The 20,904-nt window shown below is 51.3% G+C and overlaps 1 protein-coding gene across 12 annotated transcripts in view; it reads right to left on the reverse strand.

The window, feature by feature from the left end:
• Nucleotides 1-154: 154 nt before the first annotated feature.
• CACNA1C (calcium voltage-gated channel subunit alpha1 C) overlaps nt 155-20,904 on the reverse strand; it is a 786,403-nt gene continuing 765,653 nt past the window's right edge. For 9 of the 12 annotated variants that reach the window (XM_066258219.1, XM_066258227.1, XM_066258220.1 and 6 more), the window contains 8 exons: nt 20,165-20,292; nt 19,606-19,740; nt 17,757-18,112; nt 15,038-15,163; nt 12,926-13,032; nt 12,476-12,579; nt 10,175-10,510; nt 155-7,922 (listed from right to left, as the gene is read on the reverse strand). In XM_066258219.1, coding sequence (XP_066114316.1) covers nt 7,620-7,922; nt 10,175-10,510; nt 12,476-12,579; nt 12,926-13,032; nt 15,038-15,163; nt 17,757-18,112; nt 19,606-19,740; nt 20,165-20,292 — 1,595 coding nt within the window. In that variant the 3' untranslated portion in view covers nt 155-7,619. The remainder of the gene's footprint in view (nt 7,923-10,174; nt 10,511-12,475; nt 12,580-12,925; nt 13,033-15,037; nt 15,164-17,756; nt 18,113-19,605; nt 19,741-20,164; nt 20,293-20,904) is intronic. The other 3 variants (XM_066258229.1, XM_066258231.1, XM_066258230.1) reach the window with 1 other exon arrangement.

The following is a 20,904-nucleotide window of genomic DNA, read 5'->3' on the forward strand; positions in this document are numbered from 1 at the left end:
TTCTCGCTCCCCCTACCTCTCTCTCTCCTCCGTCTCTAAAATTAATATATTTTTTAAAAGTTGATAATTTGAGAGTTAAGTATATTTCTGTATCCTCTAGGGAGTGAGAGAAGAGGAGAGATATGGAAGAGGAAGATATAGTTAAATGAATGTAGACATTGTTAACAAATTTATTTGCAATTCTTGTTTTTTTGTTTTTTCTTTTTTTTTAAATAACATTATTTCTTAGATAAAAATGCAATCTTACAGGAATATACATAGCGTCTCACACAGAGATCATCACCCTGAAGCTCTTCTGGAAACATCGCCCCTTGTAGGTTCCGTGGCCTTCTTCAAGGACAAGAAGGCGCAGCAGGTGAGGCCTTGGACAACAGAATTGTTTGTTGGTTACAAACTGTACAACAATATTTACAATAGTAAGACTGCAAATCCGGGGAGCCTGAAGGGGAAGGTGTGGGGATGATGTCAGGCATTGGGGTGACCATGGAGGCACTGTCCATCTTTCTACATCTCTCCGAGAACAAGTATGATACAGCTTGTGCTGGGTGCATGAAGTTTGACCTGAACAAGAGGACTCGAGGAGAGGTGTGAGTGGGCTGATCTGTCTCTCGAGCCTCTTACACGAGCAGAAGTTTTGCTTCGTACCTTTGAGATTAACATAAAATAGGAAAATTCTGAGAGTAATAGACATTCCCATGCTTCCCTAACTGGGGACCTGCCACCTTATTTCTCAATGAACTGTATTTTCAACAGGTTGTTTTCAACTATTATCATCCTCGACTGTGCCATCCTGTGTCTGCCTTTGATGTCCGCAGCCTATTTCTGTCTGTGCTAGACCTTGTTCCCCCAGGCTCTGGAAGAACAGCATATGTTCTGGGAAGGACAGAAAGCAGCGATGGGTGGGGCACACCTGGGTGGGGAGCTGTGACATGAAGTCCACCTGTGGGGAAATGGGAGGCGGCTGATGCATGGTGGTGTGGTGTGAGGGAGCAGCGTGGTGCCCACAGCACAAGGTGCCTTCTGAAGAGCCCTTTGCACAAGGTGGTTGGATTAACGGTTTGTCTGCCCTTGACTCTCAAGCTGTTTTTTCTTTCAAGCCTCAGTATAGTTTCTCCGTGTTGGGGCATCTTAGGGAGAAGGCGTGGGCCAGGGCCCAGTGGTCTATCTTCTTTCCTTCCACCTGTGACTGTACAGCAAGGACCTTTCTTCTCCTCTGTCTCCTGGCTGCAGGCTCAGGAGGCACTCTTCCAGGGACCTTGGAGATCTGCAGCCCACCGGCTCCTGGAGCAGTGAGTCACTGCCAAGGCTGAGGTCTGTGCACCCTCTTTCTCCTTATTCTCCTGCTTGTAAACTGGGGGGCTCTAAAAACATCAGAGCACGGGTTCTCTAGGCCCAAACTGTGACTAGGGATTATTCTGTCCATTTCTATATTTCCTCGCAGAGAAATTACCTTCCCTTGGTACTTACCATTGTACCCAAAAAGGACTTTTTCTTATGATGACATTTTCTTTTTTATGTAGTGTGTGCGTGATTTTTAGACAGCAAATTTGTAGCAAATGTCTGACTCATGGTAGGTTAAGTGTCATGCGCTCTTTCTAGGAGCCTGATACAAATCAGATGACTTAGATTCTGACAGTCGGGGCATGGGATGCCTCACACAGTGGAGTGCACCTGTGAAAAGGCCAGTGTTTGACATGAAGGGAGAATATTTGACTCTGGTCATGTGACATTTCAAGCTTTTGTTTAATTAGAAAGTTTTTGTCTTCTTTTCCTTAATTTGGTAGAGAACAATCTTAACTCTGATTTGATCTTCAGTGCTGAACTAATTCATTTACTTTAGCTTAAGATATCCCACTGTAATCTCTAACTCCCTTTCGGAGCAGGGTTAAATGGCTTTTCTAATGCCCCAGCAAGCCTGGGAGTCTTACACCTGCATCTCCTGCGAAACAAGCCTCTGACAATCATGTCCAGAAAAGGTCTGGATTTTAAGAGTAGGAACATTTTCTAAATGTAGATAAATTATATTTAGTTCCTAGTAATAATAGGTTCTGATGGCACCACTTCTACCCAAGGAAGTTACTCTGGCCTTCTCCCCATGTCTCTTTACTTAGTGCCAGCCTTCTGGGAGGAGACAAAATTATTTGTCTAGAGCTCTGCCCCTTTAGGAGGCGTGTGTGTGTGTGTGTGTGTGTGTGTGTGTGTGTGTGTGTATAAGATTGGATGTGTGAATGTGTGAGTGTGAATGTATGTGAGTCTATGCGTGAATGTGTGTGTGTGAGTGTATGTATGTGCATGTGTGTGGGGTTGTATATGTGTGTGAGTTGTGTGTCTGCGCGTGTGTGTATGGTGTTCAAGTGTCTCTCCAGTAGTGTGGAAACCTGGCAGAACCCATTTACCTGTTATATTGGGATTTGGCTCTACAATGCAATCTTTTCTTACTTTGAAAAATATATAAATGAATGAATGAAGTGAAAACCAGAAATGGCTTCACAAAAAAACTATGTAAGAATTGCATATGGGGCCCTGGCCTGGTGGCTCAGTGGATAAAGCGTTGTCCTGGCACACCGAGGCCATGGGTTCAATTCCTGGTCAGGGTACGTACAAGAAGCAGGCAATGAGTGCACAACTAAAATGGAATAGCTAAGTGGCACAACAAATCGATGATTCTCTCTCCTTTTCCCTCCCTCCCTCTCAATAAATGGAAAAATTTTTAAAAAGGAATTGCACATAGAACTCTTTTCGATTCTCTGTCTCTCTCACTAGATTGGTGGGAAGGGAGGCGGGGAAATGGGCCTGGGGCAGGCGGCTGCAATAGAAACAGCTGCTTGGGGAAGGGATGGAGGGCCTGTTCTCAGCGCCCCCCCCTGCCACTTCTCTCCCTTGTCTCCTTCCCTATGTCTCAATTGTATTGCTGGAGAACCCGACGCTGGGGACGGAGAGCTTCACCTCCGGCCTCCGCCTGGGACTTGTTCCAGGGACACGCCGGCTGATGCGAGGGCAGGGACATCAGCAGAGAGGGAAGACGGGCTGGCGGACACCCACATCCAGCCAGACACTTTTCTTTGGTTGGGAAACAATGTCGGTCAAAATTTTCTTTTCTCTTCTTCCAAAGTAGACCCTTACTGAGCTTCTCACGGTAAGGCCCAGTGTAAATGGTTGCACCGGACATATCTTCCCATAAAATGAGTACAGACACAGAGGAAGTCCAAATGTGTGCTTTTTGCCCCCTGTTCCCCTTCCAGCTCCCTCTGAGCTCACACATCTCAGACCAGGGCCATATCTTCCCACAGAACTGGCCTGGACTCCACCAGCAAGTGTTTCATTCACTCCCTGGGCCTTAAAGAGGTCTTCTTGAAACCAGATTGTCCTTCTCTCGGTCTCTTTGCTAAACTGTCCCTAACTCTTAGATGGTGATATTTCAATTCCTCTGGCTCTCTAGGGATGGAGGGGCCAACCTCTTCCTTAGCAGTGTGTACGATTCTGGTTTGATGAGGCTAATGTGCTGCCGGCCAGGGTTCTTCTTTGTACCCTAACCCAAGTTCTTGCTGCGTCTCCTGGCTTTTAGGAGTGACGAGACTCTGAAACCACCATCGTCCTTTTGATGGCATCCAAACTGCTTTCAGGGTGCCTTACTTCTCAGAGCAGGATTCCTTTGGCAGTGGAAGCACACTTCTCCTGTGGCTGCCTTACTGTCTTCAGCTGCATGACCAGCAGGGGTTCTGGAAGGAGGTGACTATGAGGAAGTGACAGGCAGCTTCACTCCAAACAAGGCCCTGGAATCTGAAAGCAGTGCCCCAGAGGAGGGTCACAGGCTGAGTGAGGATGCCTTGTTCCTCTGTCCGTGGATTTCCCAGTCAGAGGGATGTCCCTCAGACTTAGAAGCCGAGCGAGGGACTGTAACTAACAGCTTCTGAAGCAAAGCAGAGAAGAATTCATGAACAAAGCCAAAATCTAGGGGGAAAAGTTTCCTCTTTTTATCTCAAAACCAAAAAGAACCTTCTATGAAGAGGTAGAAATGAGGCAACTGCAAATCTCTCTACCTAATGTAACCATGCACATGAATAACTATTAAAAGGTCAAGGTATGATGTAAAAGAGGCTGGACTAGTCAGAAGATAGTAAAAATCAGGGTTATCGAAACCTAGAACTTAAGCTGCACCTTTCAAGTCCTCTGGTCCTCCTCACTTGCTGCTTTTCTCCTGCCACCCGAAGGCTTTCAGAAGATGTGACCATTGTGTTTTATGAGGTCACAGGGCAAGCTCTACTTCAGGCGGAGAATAAAAATCACCGAGTTCACTGTGGATGAGGCTCAGGGATATCACGACTGATTTCACTCTTCTGTGACGGCAACAGGTATCAAATGTCAGTGCTACATGAGTCCAGCATGAGGTCAGGCTCAGAAAGAGCCTACACTGGGAACTCTCATCTGAAACTCCTTTCATACGTAGGCAGGGCCCTTGGGGTAGCTGGAGCCTGTGGTCCATGCTGCTGGTCAATGAGATTTGGTGATGTAGATGGAAAGTCCAAAAGCAAAATAGAATGCAGCATGAGAAGGGTCAGGATGGGCATGCATGTGTGGTCCATTCAGATTCCAAATTTTACCTAGGGATCCAATGTATAGTGTAAACCAGATATCAATTCAAAAGGGGCTCCCCTCCCCATCATAACTAAATCTTGGCAGCACAGTGGCAGACATTTTGGGAAACTAGACAAAGGGAAACACCTAAACTTTATTGATTGAAGACCTTGATGTCACTGAGAAGGAACCCAGAAAGTCTGGATGGGCTGGACTTGGAGAAACAGGAAGAAATTCTTCTGTTTCTAGACAAAGCTGACCTGGGAATTTCCTGCACATTTCTTCATGTTTTCATGCATCCATCCATAAAAACAAAACTCATCTTCATTGAGCAATGGACTTTCCTGATTGAAATTCCTAGTTTGCTAATACAAGTGCCAAGAAAGGCTAAGAGTACACTGGACTAGAAAAAACTCAGTGGGTAAATTCTGGATGAGTCATTGAGTCTTGTTTCCCCCAAATCAGTCACTTTTAAACTATCGTTAATCAGATGTATTCAAAGGACAGCATCAATAGGGTGATGTTCTCGGTAGATGCAAACTGGCGTAAGAGGATTCCCACAATGTCTCTGGTTCTACCATCTCTGGATTCCCGATGCTGCCTGCCTCTCTCGTCCTGGTCCTCTCCATGGCTGCCACACATACTATGCGCTTGAGAAAACCCTGCCCCCCAAGGAAGACACAATGGAGAGGTGAGCAAGACAGAGTTGACTGTTGGCTGGACAAAGATTTCACGTGGTTGCCTTGTTCTAGCCCCTGCTCTGAGTCTGGGGAGAGAGCAGTTGACAGAGCCAGGGTCCCCTCCCCTTCCCACCAGCCCAACTCTAATCTCATCCTCTCCATCAGGGTCCACTTTCCTGAAAGAACCCCTGAGCACAATTAGCGCTGTGGGAGTGTAGGGAAAAGGCAGCCCCTCCCCTCTCCCTCAGGCTAGCCCAGCGAGGACAGAGGCTGGTTAGAATGCCTCATGACCCACAGTAAAGGGCTCAGAAAGACTCAATCAAGGAACTAGTGCAGAATGGAATGAAGACTAGAGTGAGATATGTCCTGGTCTCTTAGATGGCATGGAGTACAAACATACCTATCATATAGCTTTGGAAAAATGGCGGGAAATGGAAGCAAACACAAGATATGCAAAACAGTAATGTCCAAACCTGTTGGTGGGTAGCAGAATAATGATTTACACAGGTAATACCCTTGCTTGTTGTACAAATTAAAAAAACAACAACAACAGTGACCCTTCCTCCAACCACATATAGAAAAAAGCACTTAAGAGTTCAAAGGTAAAGCTTGTCACACTCCAAATACAAAATGATTTACTTACATGCAGCAAAATATACAAGAGGTGAATTCAAAAACAAACTTAATTCATTATATTCGCTTGGCACAATTGCAATTCAATTTTAAAAAAATATTTGTAAAATACTGAAACTGACCTGAATTCAAGTATAACGGTTTCTTCAACAGAAACATTATCAATGCAATAAAACATTACACGGAATATATCGAAGCAAAATGCCTTCTTGAGTTTTTCCCTTAAATTTCTGTGTTCTTTTTTTAAATACAGTTTTAATGCCAACAAGACTCACAATTGTATTTTTTAAAATGAATATTATTGCATTGTTTTTGCATATCTTGTGGGACAGAAAATGCAAAGAGTTACTGATTCCCGTTTCAGAAGCAGAGACAGTGATTTGTTTTTGCTTTCAAATGGCCCTGGATTCAGATCTCCCCCGTTATCCCAGAAACGGGGAGCTGCGTACTCATTGGGCGCATGGGGACACTGCGTAGGTGTGTGTACGCACAGCCCACATACACACACAGGCAACCCACTACACACATAACACACTCACAGAGACTCTCAGACATGCTTCCTCTCTTCTGGCACCCACCAGATACACCCAGCATTCAAAAAGAACCTAACTCAGTCACCCGTCTGTGCAAGAGCCTATCAAGTGCATTGCTTATTATCTTTAAGTTATAAAACCAAACCAAACTTTTTTTTTTTACTACGTATGGAAATGATAACAAATTATTGGGCATACACAATGTCTAGTAAAACTCTCCTACGGTGGTTCTATTGAACCTTCTGTAGGAAAAAGCAAAGAACACCCATTTAAATAATACAGTCAAACTTAACCTGATATACATTTCCAAGAGTGAACACAGTAAGGAGAGTAGCTACAGAACTTCATAAACACTCTTCTTCCTCCCCTCCTCATGGGGGGACCCCCCCAAAAAAGAAAGAATAAGGAAGGAAGGAAGGAAAAGGAAGGAAGGAAAGAAGGAAGGAAAAGGAAGGAAGGAAGAGAAAGGAAGGAAGAAAGACAGAAAACTGCAATATGCTGTCAAGAAAAATGTCAAACCACAGAACAAAAGAGCGCTCAACGGAACCCAGCACCACCTTGCTTTGTCCAGAGCTGACTGTGCTCCATTTGTGGCCGCACACCGGCCAGGTGATCCTCACACAGGAGGCCACCCTCCCTCGGGGCTCCTGGCTCCTGTACCTCTTGCTGCTTCCTCTTTCCTTTCTGGGGTGGCGCTGGGTGAAGTCATGCCTGCTTCCTTCTGCAAATCCACAGGGCCCTGGCTCTATGGGGACAGTGAGGCTCCTACAGAATATGTGCAAACTGATTTTTTTTTACAAGCAAAGTTGAAAGACACCCGTTTGACAAAGGTCCTTTCCATGAGGGCTACCACAGGGAGCTGAGGGTCTCTTTTGTGCCTGAGGCGAAGGCTGGTTCCTGGCACAGGGCTTGAGATACAACGGGAGGGCCGGAGGCCTCCTCTTGCACTCCCTCCCTGACCCTTCCCTCTCTCCCTTTCCACCTTCACCTCCTTGGACACAAATCTGGGCTGCTGCTTTTCTTCCCCACGAAAAGCTGACTCTCCACACCACCCAACTCTGTGTCTTGTCCCAACGAAATGAATGAAGACGCTGTTCCGTTAACTGCAGGTCACGAGAACAGTGAGGCACTTCTGAAACGAACCCTTTTTAGGAACATTGAGACAAATAAAAAAGCCAGCATTTCCCAGCCCCGGCTCCTACAGGCTGCTGACATGGGCTCTGCTGTCCGGCAGCTCCTCCTCGCTCCTCCGACACTCCTGCCCAGGCCCCCGGGGCCGGTTTTCTTCACTCCCTGCTCTGTCCTGCCCCCGGTCTCTGCAGTTAACAAAAGGTAGCAGCGTGCCATTGGGGCTCTGCTGGGTGCCCCCGCTGAGGATGTTGTCGGCAGCGTTCTCCATCTCCTCTATGGTCATGTCGCAGGCGTCAGCCAGCTCCTGGGTTGTGACCTCGATAAACTTGGGGTCTTGGGCGAACTGCCCCAGCCCTTCCGAAATCAAGACCTGGAGCAGGGGAGGGCCATGAGGAAAAAACAAAGAGGAACATTATTCCTGCAGCTCAATGCTTCTCTTTAGGGTTAGAGCAAGGGTCTTCTGACTGGAAACAGCAGGAGGGTGTGCATGCGTGCACGCATGTGTGTATGTGAGTGAACGTGTGTCATGGGGTGCTCAAAAAAAGTAGTGGAATTCAGGATGTATAGGTTGGAGAGACCTTTTGGCTGGGGTACTCAAAACCTGTTACCAAACACGTGAACACTGGGCTCACCCAGGAGCCTCAGGGGTGTTGTCTCACAGCTAGAAGGCTCTGCCCGTCTTTTCCCTTCCCTGGCACCCAGTATCATTCCTTCCAAGAAACCTTCCTTCTTTGGTGAGCTGCCATGCAGAATGGCTTGCCCATTTCCACTGCCCACTGCCAGCTGGCAGCCTGTCTGAGGGTGAGGACCCTGAGTCTGATGCGTGCGAGGGAGGACCCCGAGTCTCACGCATGGGAGGAGGACCCCGAGTCTGACGTATGGGGGGGGATGACCCCAAGTCTGACGTGTGTGGGTGAGGACCTTGAGTCTGATGCGTGTGGGGGAAGAACCATGTGTGAGAGGACCCCAAGTGTGACATGTAAGGGGAGGACCCCGATTCTGATGTATGGGGGGATGACCCCAAGTCTGATGTGTGTGGGGGAGGACCCTGAGTCTGAAGGACCCACCGGCTCAGGCAAAGCTTCACACTCCTTCTCAGCGCTGCTTTAGTACTTGGCTTGGGGGCTGGGCCGCTAAGCTGGCAGTGGGCAGGGAAAGCAGGAGAGTGAAGCCTAGAACTCTTTCTCCCAGTTCTATTTGTCCAGCTGTCCCCATTACTCATTATCTTGTATAGCTTTTCTTTCTTTATTTTTTAAATTTTATTTTAGAGAAGAGAGAGGGAAGGGGGAGGGGAAGAAAGGAGCTGGAAGCATCCATAGTAATTGCTTCTGTAGGTGACTTGACCTGGCAAGCCTGGAGTTTCCAACCCAAGAGCTCAGAGTTCCAGGCTGACGCTTCGTCTACTGTGCCACCACAGGTCGGGCTCAGTCTGCGTAACTTTTCTTTATGCCTCCCACCCCTCCTAACCACTACACCCATCTTTATTCATTATGTCTTTTCTCCCACAATGTGAGCTCATGAGAGTGGGGACACTGCTCCTTAGCAGTGTCGCTGCACCTAGACCAGCGCCTGCACTCAGCAGGCGCTCTGTGGAGGTACACACTGTATAGCGGTAGACAAAGTCACAGGAAGCACAAGGTTTTAGAATCACAAGGGACCTCAGAAGTCATCTGGTTTAATTCCCTGCCTCCTGCGGGATAGCCTGACGACTAGACAGGCATCATCTCTGCTTGCTTATGCCAAGTGACGGGGGGCTCACTGCTTTACCAGAAAGCCCTCCTCACTGTGGAAGAGCTCTCTTTGAAAGGTCTCCTCAGCCGAGCTAAACTCTGCCTGCCTGTTGGGTTGATGTAGGTACTCCAGCCCTGCATTTCAGACTTCTTGCCCAGGACACAGGCCCCTTCCAGGTTTGAGATGCATCGCACGGCTTCTAAGTCACTTCCTCTCCGGGTTTACTTCCCAAATTCCCTCAAGCAGTTCTCATTCAAAGTGGTTTCTAGGGACCTTGCCAGCCCAGGAATCCCTGTGGGATTGTTCTAATGTGCCGAAGGTGCCCTACGATGTGGTGCCAGAACTGCCAGGGCAGAGCCTGGCGGGCCTGCAAGTGTTCTTGTTCCGGACGAGAGTTCTCAGTCCCGGCTGTGCGTCAGAATCAACAAAGGGCTTTAAAAAATATTCATTTGATTGGTCACAGGTTTCCACAGCTTCCTCGGTTATTCTAATGGGCAGTCAGCGTAGGGAACCAGACACTGACTCCCGTGTGTACGAAGGCGGTCCGAGCGCACATGTGGAGCGCTCACAGCACGCCTCCGGCTTGTGCCGCGCAGCCCTGCGGCCTTCCTCGGGCGTCACTAGCCTGGGGCAGGGATGTGCTGCTCAAGGTTCTCCCTCCCTCTGCATCAGCCCAGCCCCAACAGAAGCTGGTAGTGCCCTGTGTGGTATTCCCTGCATGCCATGCCATCCTGCCCCAGCCCCTCCCTGACACTGGAGGTCTGACCAGAAGACCTGACAGCCAGTCCCCTTAGGAGAGAACCAGGTACACCCTTCTTGACTCTCCATGCACAGTCCCCTTGCTGCCTCCCACCTCCCCTTCCCCTGTCTGGGCAGCCAGGAGCCACCTACCGCTTCCACCAGGCTGCTGGCACTGCCGTGGAACTGCCTGCCCCAGGCCCCAGCCTGGCTGGGCACAGTGAGGGACACGGGCCGGGCTCTCCGGGCGGGGCTGCTGTCCCCTGCACAGGGCAGGGGCTCCCCAGACCAGGAGCTGCAGTGGATGGACGGGAAGCTGCTGTTGAGTTTCTCGCTGGACTCTGTTCCTTCTAGCCGGAGGGTGGGGATGGGCCGAGGGGGCCAGCCTCGGCCGCTGGGAGTGGCAGGGGGGGTGGCACACGGCCTGGGGAACGTGGTGGGAGAATGGCTTCTCTGGAGGAGGGGGCTCAGGCCTGCCACTGCCAATGCCTGTGGACACACAGGGAGCACGAGTTACTGGGACGGGTCAGGCCCAGCTCGTCCCACTGCCTGGAACTCACACGGGCGTCCTTTTCACCCGTCTGCACCTACCTCATCAAGGCCCAGTAACAGTTTCAACCACCCTAAACCACTTTTTTTCTGATGCTCTTAGTCTGAAGTGATCTCTGTCTCCTCTAAATTCCGGAAACTGTGAAGGACTGGAGTGAAGGTCATCTGCTCCTCAGCAGTGGCCCTAACCCTGCTGGCTGTGCATTTGCTCCTTCTGGCTTTTTTGTCAGTAGCCTGGAGAGGGTGAGGCCTGTGTCATCTGTACAGCCAGAACACGTAGCCACTGTCTCCCTGCTTTGTGGGGCTGGTGTGAGGTTCAAAGGCAGGAGGGTCCGTAAAGATGCATACTGTGCATCTGCAGACCTGGACGGAGCCAGTACTTACCGTTTCAGTTTTCACAATGAATCTTGCCAGTCTCTGGCTCACCTGGGTTTTGAATTGTTGTTCATATCTCGCACTGTATGGTGATTGAACTGCTTACACGGTTGTGTCCCCTGGCCCCATTGTGCTAGAGTATCCCGAGGGTGGGTCATGGTCCCCATGGGAGCTGACACAACAAAACCTGCTCTGATTTGATGCGTCCACGGGACAGTGACACAGCGTGGTGGGAAAGCCCAGCCCGAGGGCAGAGAGAAGGGGAAATCTGAGGTGTGGTGGGAGGGGAATAGAGAGGCACAGAGGGAGACTGTACAAGAGGAGTTTCTTGCCTTCTAGAATGATAAAACAGATGAGTAAAATCGACTTGCAGACATCTTTAAAAATACCACAGACGGTGTCCCTCAAGCCTGCCAGCCTCCTCTGGGCACTGCTCTGGATGGTCCCTAGCCTGGGTCCCGGGTCCCTGGAGATCATATGTGTGTAGGCAGTGCCACATGGGCAAAGCCAAACAGGGCATTTCTTTCTTTTCTTTAGAAAGATTTTCTTCATTGATTTTAGGGAGAGGAAAGAGAGAAAGGTGGCAGGAGAGGGGAGCAGGAAGCATCAACTCATGGTTGCTTCTCATATGTGCCTTGACCGGGCAGTGCAGGGCTCCAGCCTGTGACCTCAGCATCTCAGGTCAACACCTTTTCCACTGCACCACCATAGGTCAGGCAACAGTGCACTTCTTTAAGCTGAAATAATACCAACTTAGCCAAGTCACTGTGGCTGTCTTATGCTGGTTACAAACTTTTACTGGCACTTGAATGCCTTTGAATAAAAAAAAAAAAAAGTTTTCTGAAAGCATAGGCCTGTGATAAGGTAGTATGTAATGAAAGCGGTAAAAACTTTAGGAAACTCTAGTCTAGAGCCTAATTCTTCTAGAGGTAAGAGATTGCCTTTGATAAGTCTCTGACGTTCTCATTAGTCCTGAGACACTAAAGGCATTTTTGATGTTGGTGTCTTGGATTTCACTATCTCTGAGTCACTCGTGCCCACGTGAAAAACACCAACTGTCGCATCTCCCCAGATGCGTTGTCCTGGGCACCTCCCTGCTCCTGACCTCGGAGCTGGCTGGTTCTTTGATCGTGTCTGTGTGTCAGTGGGTGGTTTTCTGGGCAGCGCCGTCTCCAGGTGTCTCGCAACTCTAGGCAGGACTGCATCTGCCTGAGTGGCCTGTGTTGTATAAGCTGACGTCTGAGGAGGGGACATCTGTGCCACCCTAGGAAGAAAGCCCAGGTGGAAGCCTGGAGCCGCTGACCCTTTGGGACCAGGTGAGGAGCTCCTGCTCACCAGTCCTTCTGAGGTCCCCACCTTGGGAAGTGACAGGCTTTGTTAAAGCACTCACTTGTATAGAAAAAGCCGCCTCCCCTGGGGCTGCTAGGGCCAGGGTGAGGACGCCACAGGGGTCTGCCACAGGGAAGACCAGTGATTTAGGCTTCTGCCTAGCCCACCAGGTGGAGGCCAGCGGCCGTCCATTGGGGCTACCTGATGATGAACCAGATGCAAGGGCAGGACTGTCTTCTGGGAGATGTCTCCTCCTGGATTCTTCTGTCTCTTCAGACATTCAAGGTGGAAGGAGGCTCTGCGACCTGCAAAGCCCACCAAAGACGGGTCAGGGCAGGAAAAGGAGGCCGGGTCACGCCCGGGGAGGGGAAAGGGGCAGTGTTAGTGGCCTGGACACATCTTTTATTTACCCTTCATCTTTCCTCTGACACATCCCATGTAACATAAATTCAAGTTCTACCCTAGCCAGCCCCACCCTTAGAATTTCCCTCTCGCCCCTTTGGAAATCTGCCCAGCCCACTGTGTGGGGGTTGTCTGGTCCAGGCCACTGCACCCAGGCCACTGCAGTTTCTGTCACCCCTGAGTGCCTGTCCGGTCACCTGGGGGTGCCCACAGGCTGCCCATGTCTGAGAGGGAGGTGTGCCGGCTTACCTAGGGAGGCAGAGCGGAGAAAACCCCTCTTTGGAGATTGCCGGGTGTCCCTCTTGTCCTCCTCTGGGGGTGTCAATTGTCGGTTTTCATCGTCCTGGTAGGACAGCCTGGAACAGAGAACCCGTGGGGCTTGTTCCCAGAGCCGGAGAAGTGCGCCCCACGGGGACGGCTGCCATCCCAGAAGGAAGTTTGCTTTTTCCTCAGTGAAGGGAACCTCCCCTCTGTGCCTCACGAAGGTTCGGGGAGGGGCAGCAGGACCTCGCCATGCACCACAGAACCCCAACTCTGGCTTCGCGGGTCCCCGGCCCCTCCACAGCCTGACCACTCTGAGCCCGCCAGCTCTGGTGGAGGCAGTGAAGGCACCTCTGGGTCAGAGTGGCTGAGAAAGTTGGGAACATGTTCTAGGCCCACAAGGTTCTTTCCAGGGATGGCCTGGGCCACTCTCTTCCATGTGCTGATACTACTTCTTGTGATGAATCCAACTTTATTTATCACAACTTCCCCCCGCTACCCCATTTCTCGCTGGCCTGCCCATCCCTGCCTTCATTGTTAAGAACATACAACAGTTGCATACGACACCCTATCACCCAAGTCACTGAACAGCGGAGCTGTCAGGGTCCACAGGGATATCAAGCCAATTGCTTCTAAGCTTTATTGATGGACTCCCAGTAAGAACTCTATTTGACAGCCCCAGGATGCACAGACACACCTTACTGAACACACTTAAGTGTCAACTATACTTTACCTTTATGTGTTGCCTCTGTTACCTTCTATTCTACTTTAGTTCATTCTGTTTCTTTTAAAAAAAATGTCAGTTGCAACCCACTAAGTTGATTTCACTACCCCTGATGGCATAACTATCCCTCCAGCTGCACTCTAACCCCTTCCTTTCACCCCACGGGCCCTGCTCCTCTGGGACTCTGCACACTGACAGGGTGGGGGCTGCTGCCTGCTGGCCCAGCGCGCCTTCCCAGCATTGGAAATGCTCAGGAAAGATTTTGAATTCAAACCTCTAAGCCTTTCCTCTCATTTTCAGCTTGGTAAGCCCTGCCTATTAAATTTGCTCCTTATCCAAATCATACCCATTCTTGAGGACCCAGCTTCTGTTTGACCTTGTGCCTGGAGCTTTTATGGTCACTTTGACCTTGACCTTCCCTGAATGCCTGGACCCCTCATTGTTGTGCCACTCTATGAGCAATTGGTTAGAAAATCCCCATGCTGTTTTCCTCTTCTGAGATCCTCTTGGCTTCCTCACAGGTTTGCAAAGTATCCTCGGGTGCCAAGGCCAGTCTGCCTGTGACCCGGCGAGCGCCCGCCGCACCACGCGCTCAGTGAGAGTCAAAATGGAAGGAAGCACAGGCTGTTCCTCATTTCTAGGATATGAGGTCAGGCATTAATTTGCATTTTCTAAAAACCTAAAGTCTAAAAGGGCTGGCCCTTATTATGAAGTGCTTTCAGGAAAGCTTCTAAAGAAGTCCATCTTAAAAATGTTCTCCATAACCCACACACATAAATGCATTTTATGGGACTCAGTACACACACACACCGAAATGGATAAACAAGTGTTTCACAAAATGATTCTTAACTTGGCAACATGGGATACGTTACTTTATGTCATCTTATTGTACATGAGTCTATGTGATTTTGTGCTGTGCTGTGCAAGACTCTCTTTTAAAAAGTGCTGATCATAACTAAGTAAACACCACAACCTTCTAGTGGGTCTATGTACAGTTAAAATACCCTTAAAAAAATTCTAGCAGACAAAAATCTCAGCTACCATTTGCCAACAGTCCCATCTGCTGGGTAGCTTTATTATAAGTAGCTGCATGATCACTACATGCATGTGTGTAACTGAATCTCACTGTAAAATTCATTCATTGGTTGGCTGCAGCCAGAACAATTTAAGAAACAATGTTTAGAAGTTTTTTCTGATAGCACTGTTTCCTGAGGAAGGACCAAGCTAACCAGGGTATGTCTCTGTGGATTGGGGGCTTCCATCTGTAATGAGGTGATAGATGCTTTGCAGGTGCTCTTCTGATGGGTGATCTCCTTCCTTCCCCAGATCCTTCCCCACACACACAGCTCGCCAGGGGAGAAGGCAGCAGGGCTCACCTCTCAGTGGAGACCAGGCTGGGCTCACTGCAGTACTCCACGTCCTCACTCATCCTCACGTCATAGGTCTCATCCTGAGGGAACTCCTGACACACCATGGCTATCTGGCTCTCTCGGGAGTGGCACCTAAAGTGTCCCGGATAGAGAAAAAGATCAGAAACTGCCAGCCCTTCCCTCAGCAAGTGTGGCATCATGCACACACACACACACACACACACACGCACTCACACACACAGCCCAAGGCCCCTCCTGTGGTCGCTGAGGAAGTCTGAGAACTGTAGCAGCATTAGGATTGGGGTTGTGATTCTACAAAGGAAAAAGATTAAGATCCTGGGAGACCTGAGTTCTGACCCCACTCAGTTACCTGCTGGCACAAGTATCAGCTCCTCCCATGCCTCAGGATCCCACCAATGAAGTTGGAATAGCACACGCCTGCCTGACTCAGAGGCTTGTTGGAACAAGTGAAGCACTGTGGGAGCTGGTGCTTTGAAAGGTGGAGGATCGGCTCCTAAGGAAGGGTGCTGGGCTGCGCTACACAGGGCAGGGTGCGCCAGTGACGGGGATGTCCCTTCCCTCTCCTACAGGCCGCTGGGCCTTTAGGCATTTGTTGAGCAGAGTTGAGAAGGTCCTGGTGTCATACTATGACATGCCTTTGGGTTTGACATCGGCTCCCTGGAGCGAAGGCGCGAGAAGAGGGTGTATGTCAAGGGGTGTGTTCTGAGCGGGGAGGTGGGGGGAGCCAGAGCACCCGCTGAGCCCGAGTCTCTGCTGAGTTGAGCACCCTGCCCCGCATCAGGATGGACTTCGGACCGCACCCCCTTCTCCCGGGTCAGAGCCATCTGCTCATTTGGTCACGTCTTCTTCAGCTCTGGTGCAGGCATCCTCCCCTTCCCTGTCTGTGCCCAGCTCGGTCCCTGCCTCCAGCACTCTTCCTGTGGATCCTGCATGCGGGGCCCACTTTATCCTCAGGCTCACGAGGCTGAGGCCCTCAGGGAGACATCCTAGTTTATCTTCTCAGAACCGAGTGCTGGATCAATGCCTCCGCTTCGACCCTGGGACTGAGAGCTACTCAGGGAGGGCAAAGGCAGCTCTGGGGGGAGGCCCTGATGATGGCTGCCCACCCCAGTCTGAGGGACAGATGAGATGTCAAAGGCTCTCGGGGCACGGGAACCGAGGGATGTGAAAGAAGCTTCGGTGAGGCAGAGGCGGCATGCTGGACACAGAGAATGGCAGCAGGCAGGCGATGTCACTCCTTGGGAGCCACTGGGTGCAAGGCACACTGGCCTGTCCCCAACGCAGGCAAGCCAGTGCTGGAGCCACCACACCTGGCTGTGAGCTGCGACCTGCAGGACGAGTCCCAGAGCTGGAACTTTGGTTATGTTGTCCCTTTTCACCAGGGAACACAACAAGCCTTTCTTAAGAAGAGGTTTGATAAGCAGAGCAGAGAGAAATGGTCCCAGGACTGAGTCCCTGAAGGACGTAGAATGCGAGGAGGGCTGCAAGACAGGTATGGGCCAGCCACTTGAACATTGACATTCTCCTGTGCTAAACCAGCCTTTCTGATCAGCATACGAAATCCAGGGCTGAGCAGAGTGCCCTGCGCCCAGACGGCATGGACATGGCCAGGCAGGACTCACCCGACATGCTCTCGTGGGGCCTGGCCAGCTATGCTTAGGCGGTCAGGTAGATGGATGGCCAATCTGACTTGTCTGTCATCAGACAGTTAAGCGGCCATGCGTGTGGACTTACAAGTAGGCATGCTGCTTCCTTGGATGAAAGCAGCTTGGGACACATGGCCACGGACTTAGAAAGACACTGGAGCTTCTCAATAATTTTCTGAGCTTCAGGGCAGGGAAGGATATTGGCCCAATAACCTGTTAAGCTAGGGATCTGCTGTCTGCTGGGGGTGGCCATCTGCTCTGGATGAGCAGCTTGCCTAGGGGTCAAGTGGCAAGATGCAGAAACGTGTCCTCTACCACCCGGCCCAGGGAACCCAGAGCTACCACTAAACAGGCAGATCATTTTGGCCCAGGCTGTGCTTCCCAGGGTCCGGAGCATGGCAGTAGGCACTGCTGGCCCCGCGCAGGACCTCCCAGAGCAGGAGTGAGGCGTCCTGGAGCAACCAGGAGCAGAGCACAGGGAGAAAAGGGCCCGCTGGGAGGTGGGAGGTGCAGTCAGGATTACCAGGAACGACCCTCTACTGGGGCAGAATGAGTCCGTGCTACAGCGAGGGGCCTCTGCCACCAAAATGCCCCTCCCTGGCGGGGCAAGCAGGGTATAGAGAGGAGGCGGCAGCTTCATTCTCATCCCAATTGGGCAAAAGGCCAGGTTTGGACAGAGACTTGGTCCAAAGAGACTTGGTCCAGAGAACGGTGTCTGCTGTGCAGAGGATGCGAGCATCTCGGGGACCAGGGGCCAGGGCTCTGCACGGGCAGGATGAGAGAGCAGAGGAGGCTCTGTCTAGGGCTGTGCTCCTCGAACACTAGCCGGCCAGCGGGGCCTTGGGCCTGCCCCGAGCGTGGCTGCCGTGTGCCGTCAAGGGCAGACCTTGGGAGACAGCATTCACCTGGCTCTCACCCTGGGTCTGGGGCAGCAGCACCCACCCCAGCTTGAGGTGTGACTAGCAGACCTGGGGGCCAAACTCTCCTCCCACAACCCCTCTGAGCTGGAGTGTGTGAGGCCCCTGTGCATGGGACCTGGATGGTCCACCCCTGCTTACCTTTTGGAGCTGAGCTTCCATGAGGCCTCCTGCACCCGGATGGCAGGAGACAAGGGGGGCCCCTGGCCCTCCACAGTGCTGACCGGGCTGCTGGGGTAGCCGGCGGGGCGGGGCAGGCGACCCAGGGCAGTGTTGTTGGCATTGTTGATGTTGGCGTTGGAGCCGGTGGATGAGTAGCTGCTGGGGGTGAAAGTGGAATCCACCAGTTTCTCGTGGGACGGTGACTCTGTGTCGCCCGGGCTGCTCCCGGCCTTGTTGATGTGCAGTGGGCGCTGGGTGGTGAAGGTCTGGGGGAAGGCGCTCCGGCCGTCACTCTGGTAGTAGCTGACATGGTTGCCGAACAGGCCGCCAGCCCTCTGTAGGCAAGAGGAAGGGGTAGGTGGAGGAGAACGTTCCCTCGGCCGCCTCTCCGACAACCAAAGCCCAGAAAGCTGTCTGCCCTCTGAGAGCACAGCCACGCCGGGCAGCACGCAGCCGACAGCGAGTTCCTCAGCCACGCGGCCTGGCAGCTTGGACGGCAGGGACCTGGACAGCCCCCTCTGAAAGGGCTGGGGGTTGAGGAGGGACAGGACGGCCTGTGGGAAGCTGCTGCTCTGGGAGCTCCTAATGCCCTCTGAAGGCTGGGACTGAGTTCCCAGGGTGAGGCTGGGACGGTGGACGTGCACCGCATCCAGCCGCTCGGGTTGTCTGACGGGTGGCGGCCGAGGGCCGGGGGACTCCAACGTGATTTTCAAAATAGGGAACTCCAGCTGGGCTAGAAACTGTGTTAGCCAAAAGGTTTTTAAAACAAAGACAATGAATTTACTACCTCAGTTATAGTATGGCCTCCTTTCCCCCAAGACATTCTTAGAGATTTCAAGTCTGGGACCAGTATTTATTTCCCATCTCTTTATTCTCTCCTGGTCCCAGGCAAGCAGGCAAGTAGCTACCTCCAAGGCTGGTCTGTGGGGCGGCGGTGGGGCAGTGTGAACCTGCTGCGCTGTGCCAGAGGCCATTCGGTAATGAACACTCCACAGCGAAGGCAGTGAGGAAGGTGATGACAGGACAACCACAGGCTGAACGTCCCTACAGCCCAGGAACCCCGGCTCAGGGGTGGGAAGGACAGGTGATTAGCTGGGCCCTGGTACAATTATAGTCAGTAGCTTCTCCCTTACTATAGAAAAACATTTTAGCTAAATACCCTTGAGATTAGGCAGGCACCAACAATAAATCAAGACAGCTGGATGTAAGAGTCCAAGCATTCCAGCCATGTTTAGTTTTCACTATTCAAACTGATGGTCAGCTTCCAAATCCAGGAACGGAGAGGGAAGGTGGGTGAGCTGGAGCTTTCGTGACCTGGACAACACATGTTGTATCTTAAGAGGACAACTGCCAGTTGGGTCCAGCCCTCCGCTGCCATGTGGGTACACAGGCTAATGTTGTCAGATCTTCTGATGTTGCCAGATCTTTTGATGTTTTCAAGAAAAGCCAACAGTGTCGATTTTTATTTGAGTGTGCCAGATTTGCAAATGTTGGTAAATGAAATAGACCTGCAGATTCACTGTGGCCCAAGGGCCACCACATTGCAGCTTCTAGTGTAGACTTCTCCTTGGAAACATTTCCCCCAGGAGAATGGCTTCTCCCTCCTCTTAGAGTCAGTGATGTTCTCTGAGCTGCCATGTCTTGGGAGCCCTGGCTTGAGAGGGAGTGGGGCTTGGAAAAGGCGGAGGGGCAGGAAAGGGCCGAGTGGGAAGAGCTTGGAATCTGCCACAGAACACAGCCTTTCTCCCTGGGTTTTCCCGGCAGCCCACCAGGCCACCCTCTTGCTCCCCACATTAAGGTGAAGGGTGCTGCTGCGGCATCCACCTACCCGGAAGATGTCGTCTTCGGAGGCAGCAGACACAGCCTCCTTCATGGCTTTGTCCAGCTCTTCCTCTGCTGTCAGATCTCCAGAGATGGCCCGTCGGATCTCTGGCCCGATGTCGTGCAGCGTTCGCAAGCCAGCCTGGAACCCAGAGGGACACGTGAGGGCTCTGGCGCTCCTCCACCCAGCCCCCCAACTCCTGCATTGCCGCCGTGCCGGAGCCTCCAGAAGGTATGTACATCTGGGTGTGCTAACCAGGGGGGGTGCTTCGGGACCTCTCTGTCAGCCCTCGAGTGGAGGAACCCATTCTCCTTCCCAAGAAAGATGAAGGCGCAGGGGAGGGCTGTCAGGGAACTTCAGCCAAGCTCCAGAGACTTGAGGTGCTGTGGAGCAGGCAGCACCGTGGAGTGCATGTGGGCGAGAAGAGCCCAGGAAGGAAAGGGGTATGTCCTCTCTTCACACAGCTGTCTTCTGAAGGGGCCTGGCCTCCGGGTGAGAGACTTGGCCAGAGGTCGGAGGGAGGTGACCAGGCCTTTCCTGGGGGTGTAGCCCCCTGGCCCCTTACCTGCAGGGACAAGGCATTCCTCTGGGAGGTCTTGCCCACAAGGCCCTGCTCCTTGCGCTTCTTGAATTTCCGGAAGTATTCTTGGATCAGAAAAGTAGCATAAAACTTGCCAACTGTGACCTCATCATCTGAGATATTCAAAGAGAGGACAGGGAATTAGAGGTAAACAAGAACAATTTTGTTAGTCTTTATTAATCTTTTTTCAGTGTCCAAACTTTTAAAATTATTATTTTTTAAGTGAGAGGAGGGGAGATTGAGAGACAGACTCTTACATGTGCCCTAACCAGGATCCACCTAGCAACCCCCATCTGGGGCTGATGATTGAATCAACTGAACTATCCTCAGTGCCTGAGGTTGACACTCAGACCAACTGGACCAACCGAGCCACTGGTTGTGAGAGGGGAAGAGAGAGAGAAAGGGGAGGGGGAGGGGTGGAGAAGCAGATGGTCATTTCTCCTGTGTACCCTGACCTGGGATTGAACCCAGGACATCTATATGCCAGGCTGACACTCTATCACTGAGCCAACTAGCCAGGGCCAAACTTTTAAAATTTACTGTTTTGAAGAGGTAGTAGATTTACACGGTTCAAAAGGACAAAAATATATAAAAAGTTATATAGTAAAAACTCTCTTGCCCTGGATGGATAGCTCTCTTGGTTAGAGCATTGTCCCAAAGCACAGAGGTTGCTGGTTCGATCCCCAGTCAGGGCACATATAGGAACAGATAGATGTTCCTGTCTC

This window comes from Saccopteryx bilineata, chromosome 2 (assembly GCF_036850765.1).
Source record: "Saccopteryx bilineata isolate mSacBil1 chromosome 2, mSacBil1_pri_phased_curated, whole genome shotgun sequence".
NCBI lineage: Eukaryota > Metazoa > Chordata > Mammalia > Chiroptera > Emballonuridae > Saccopteryx > Saccopteryx bilineata.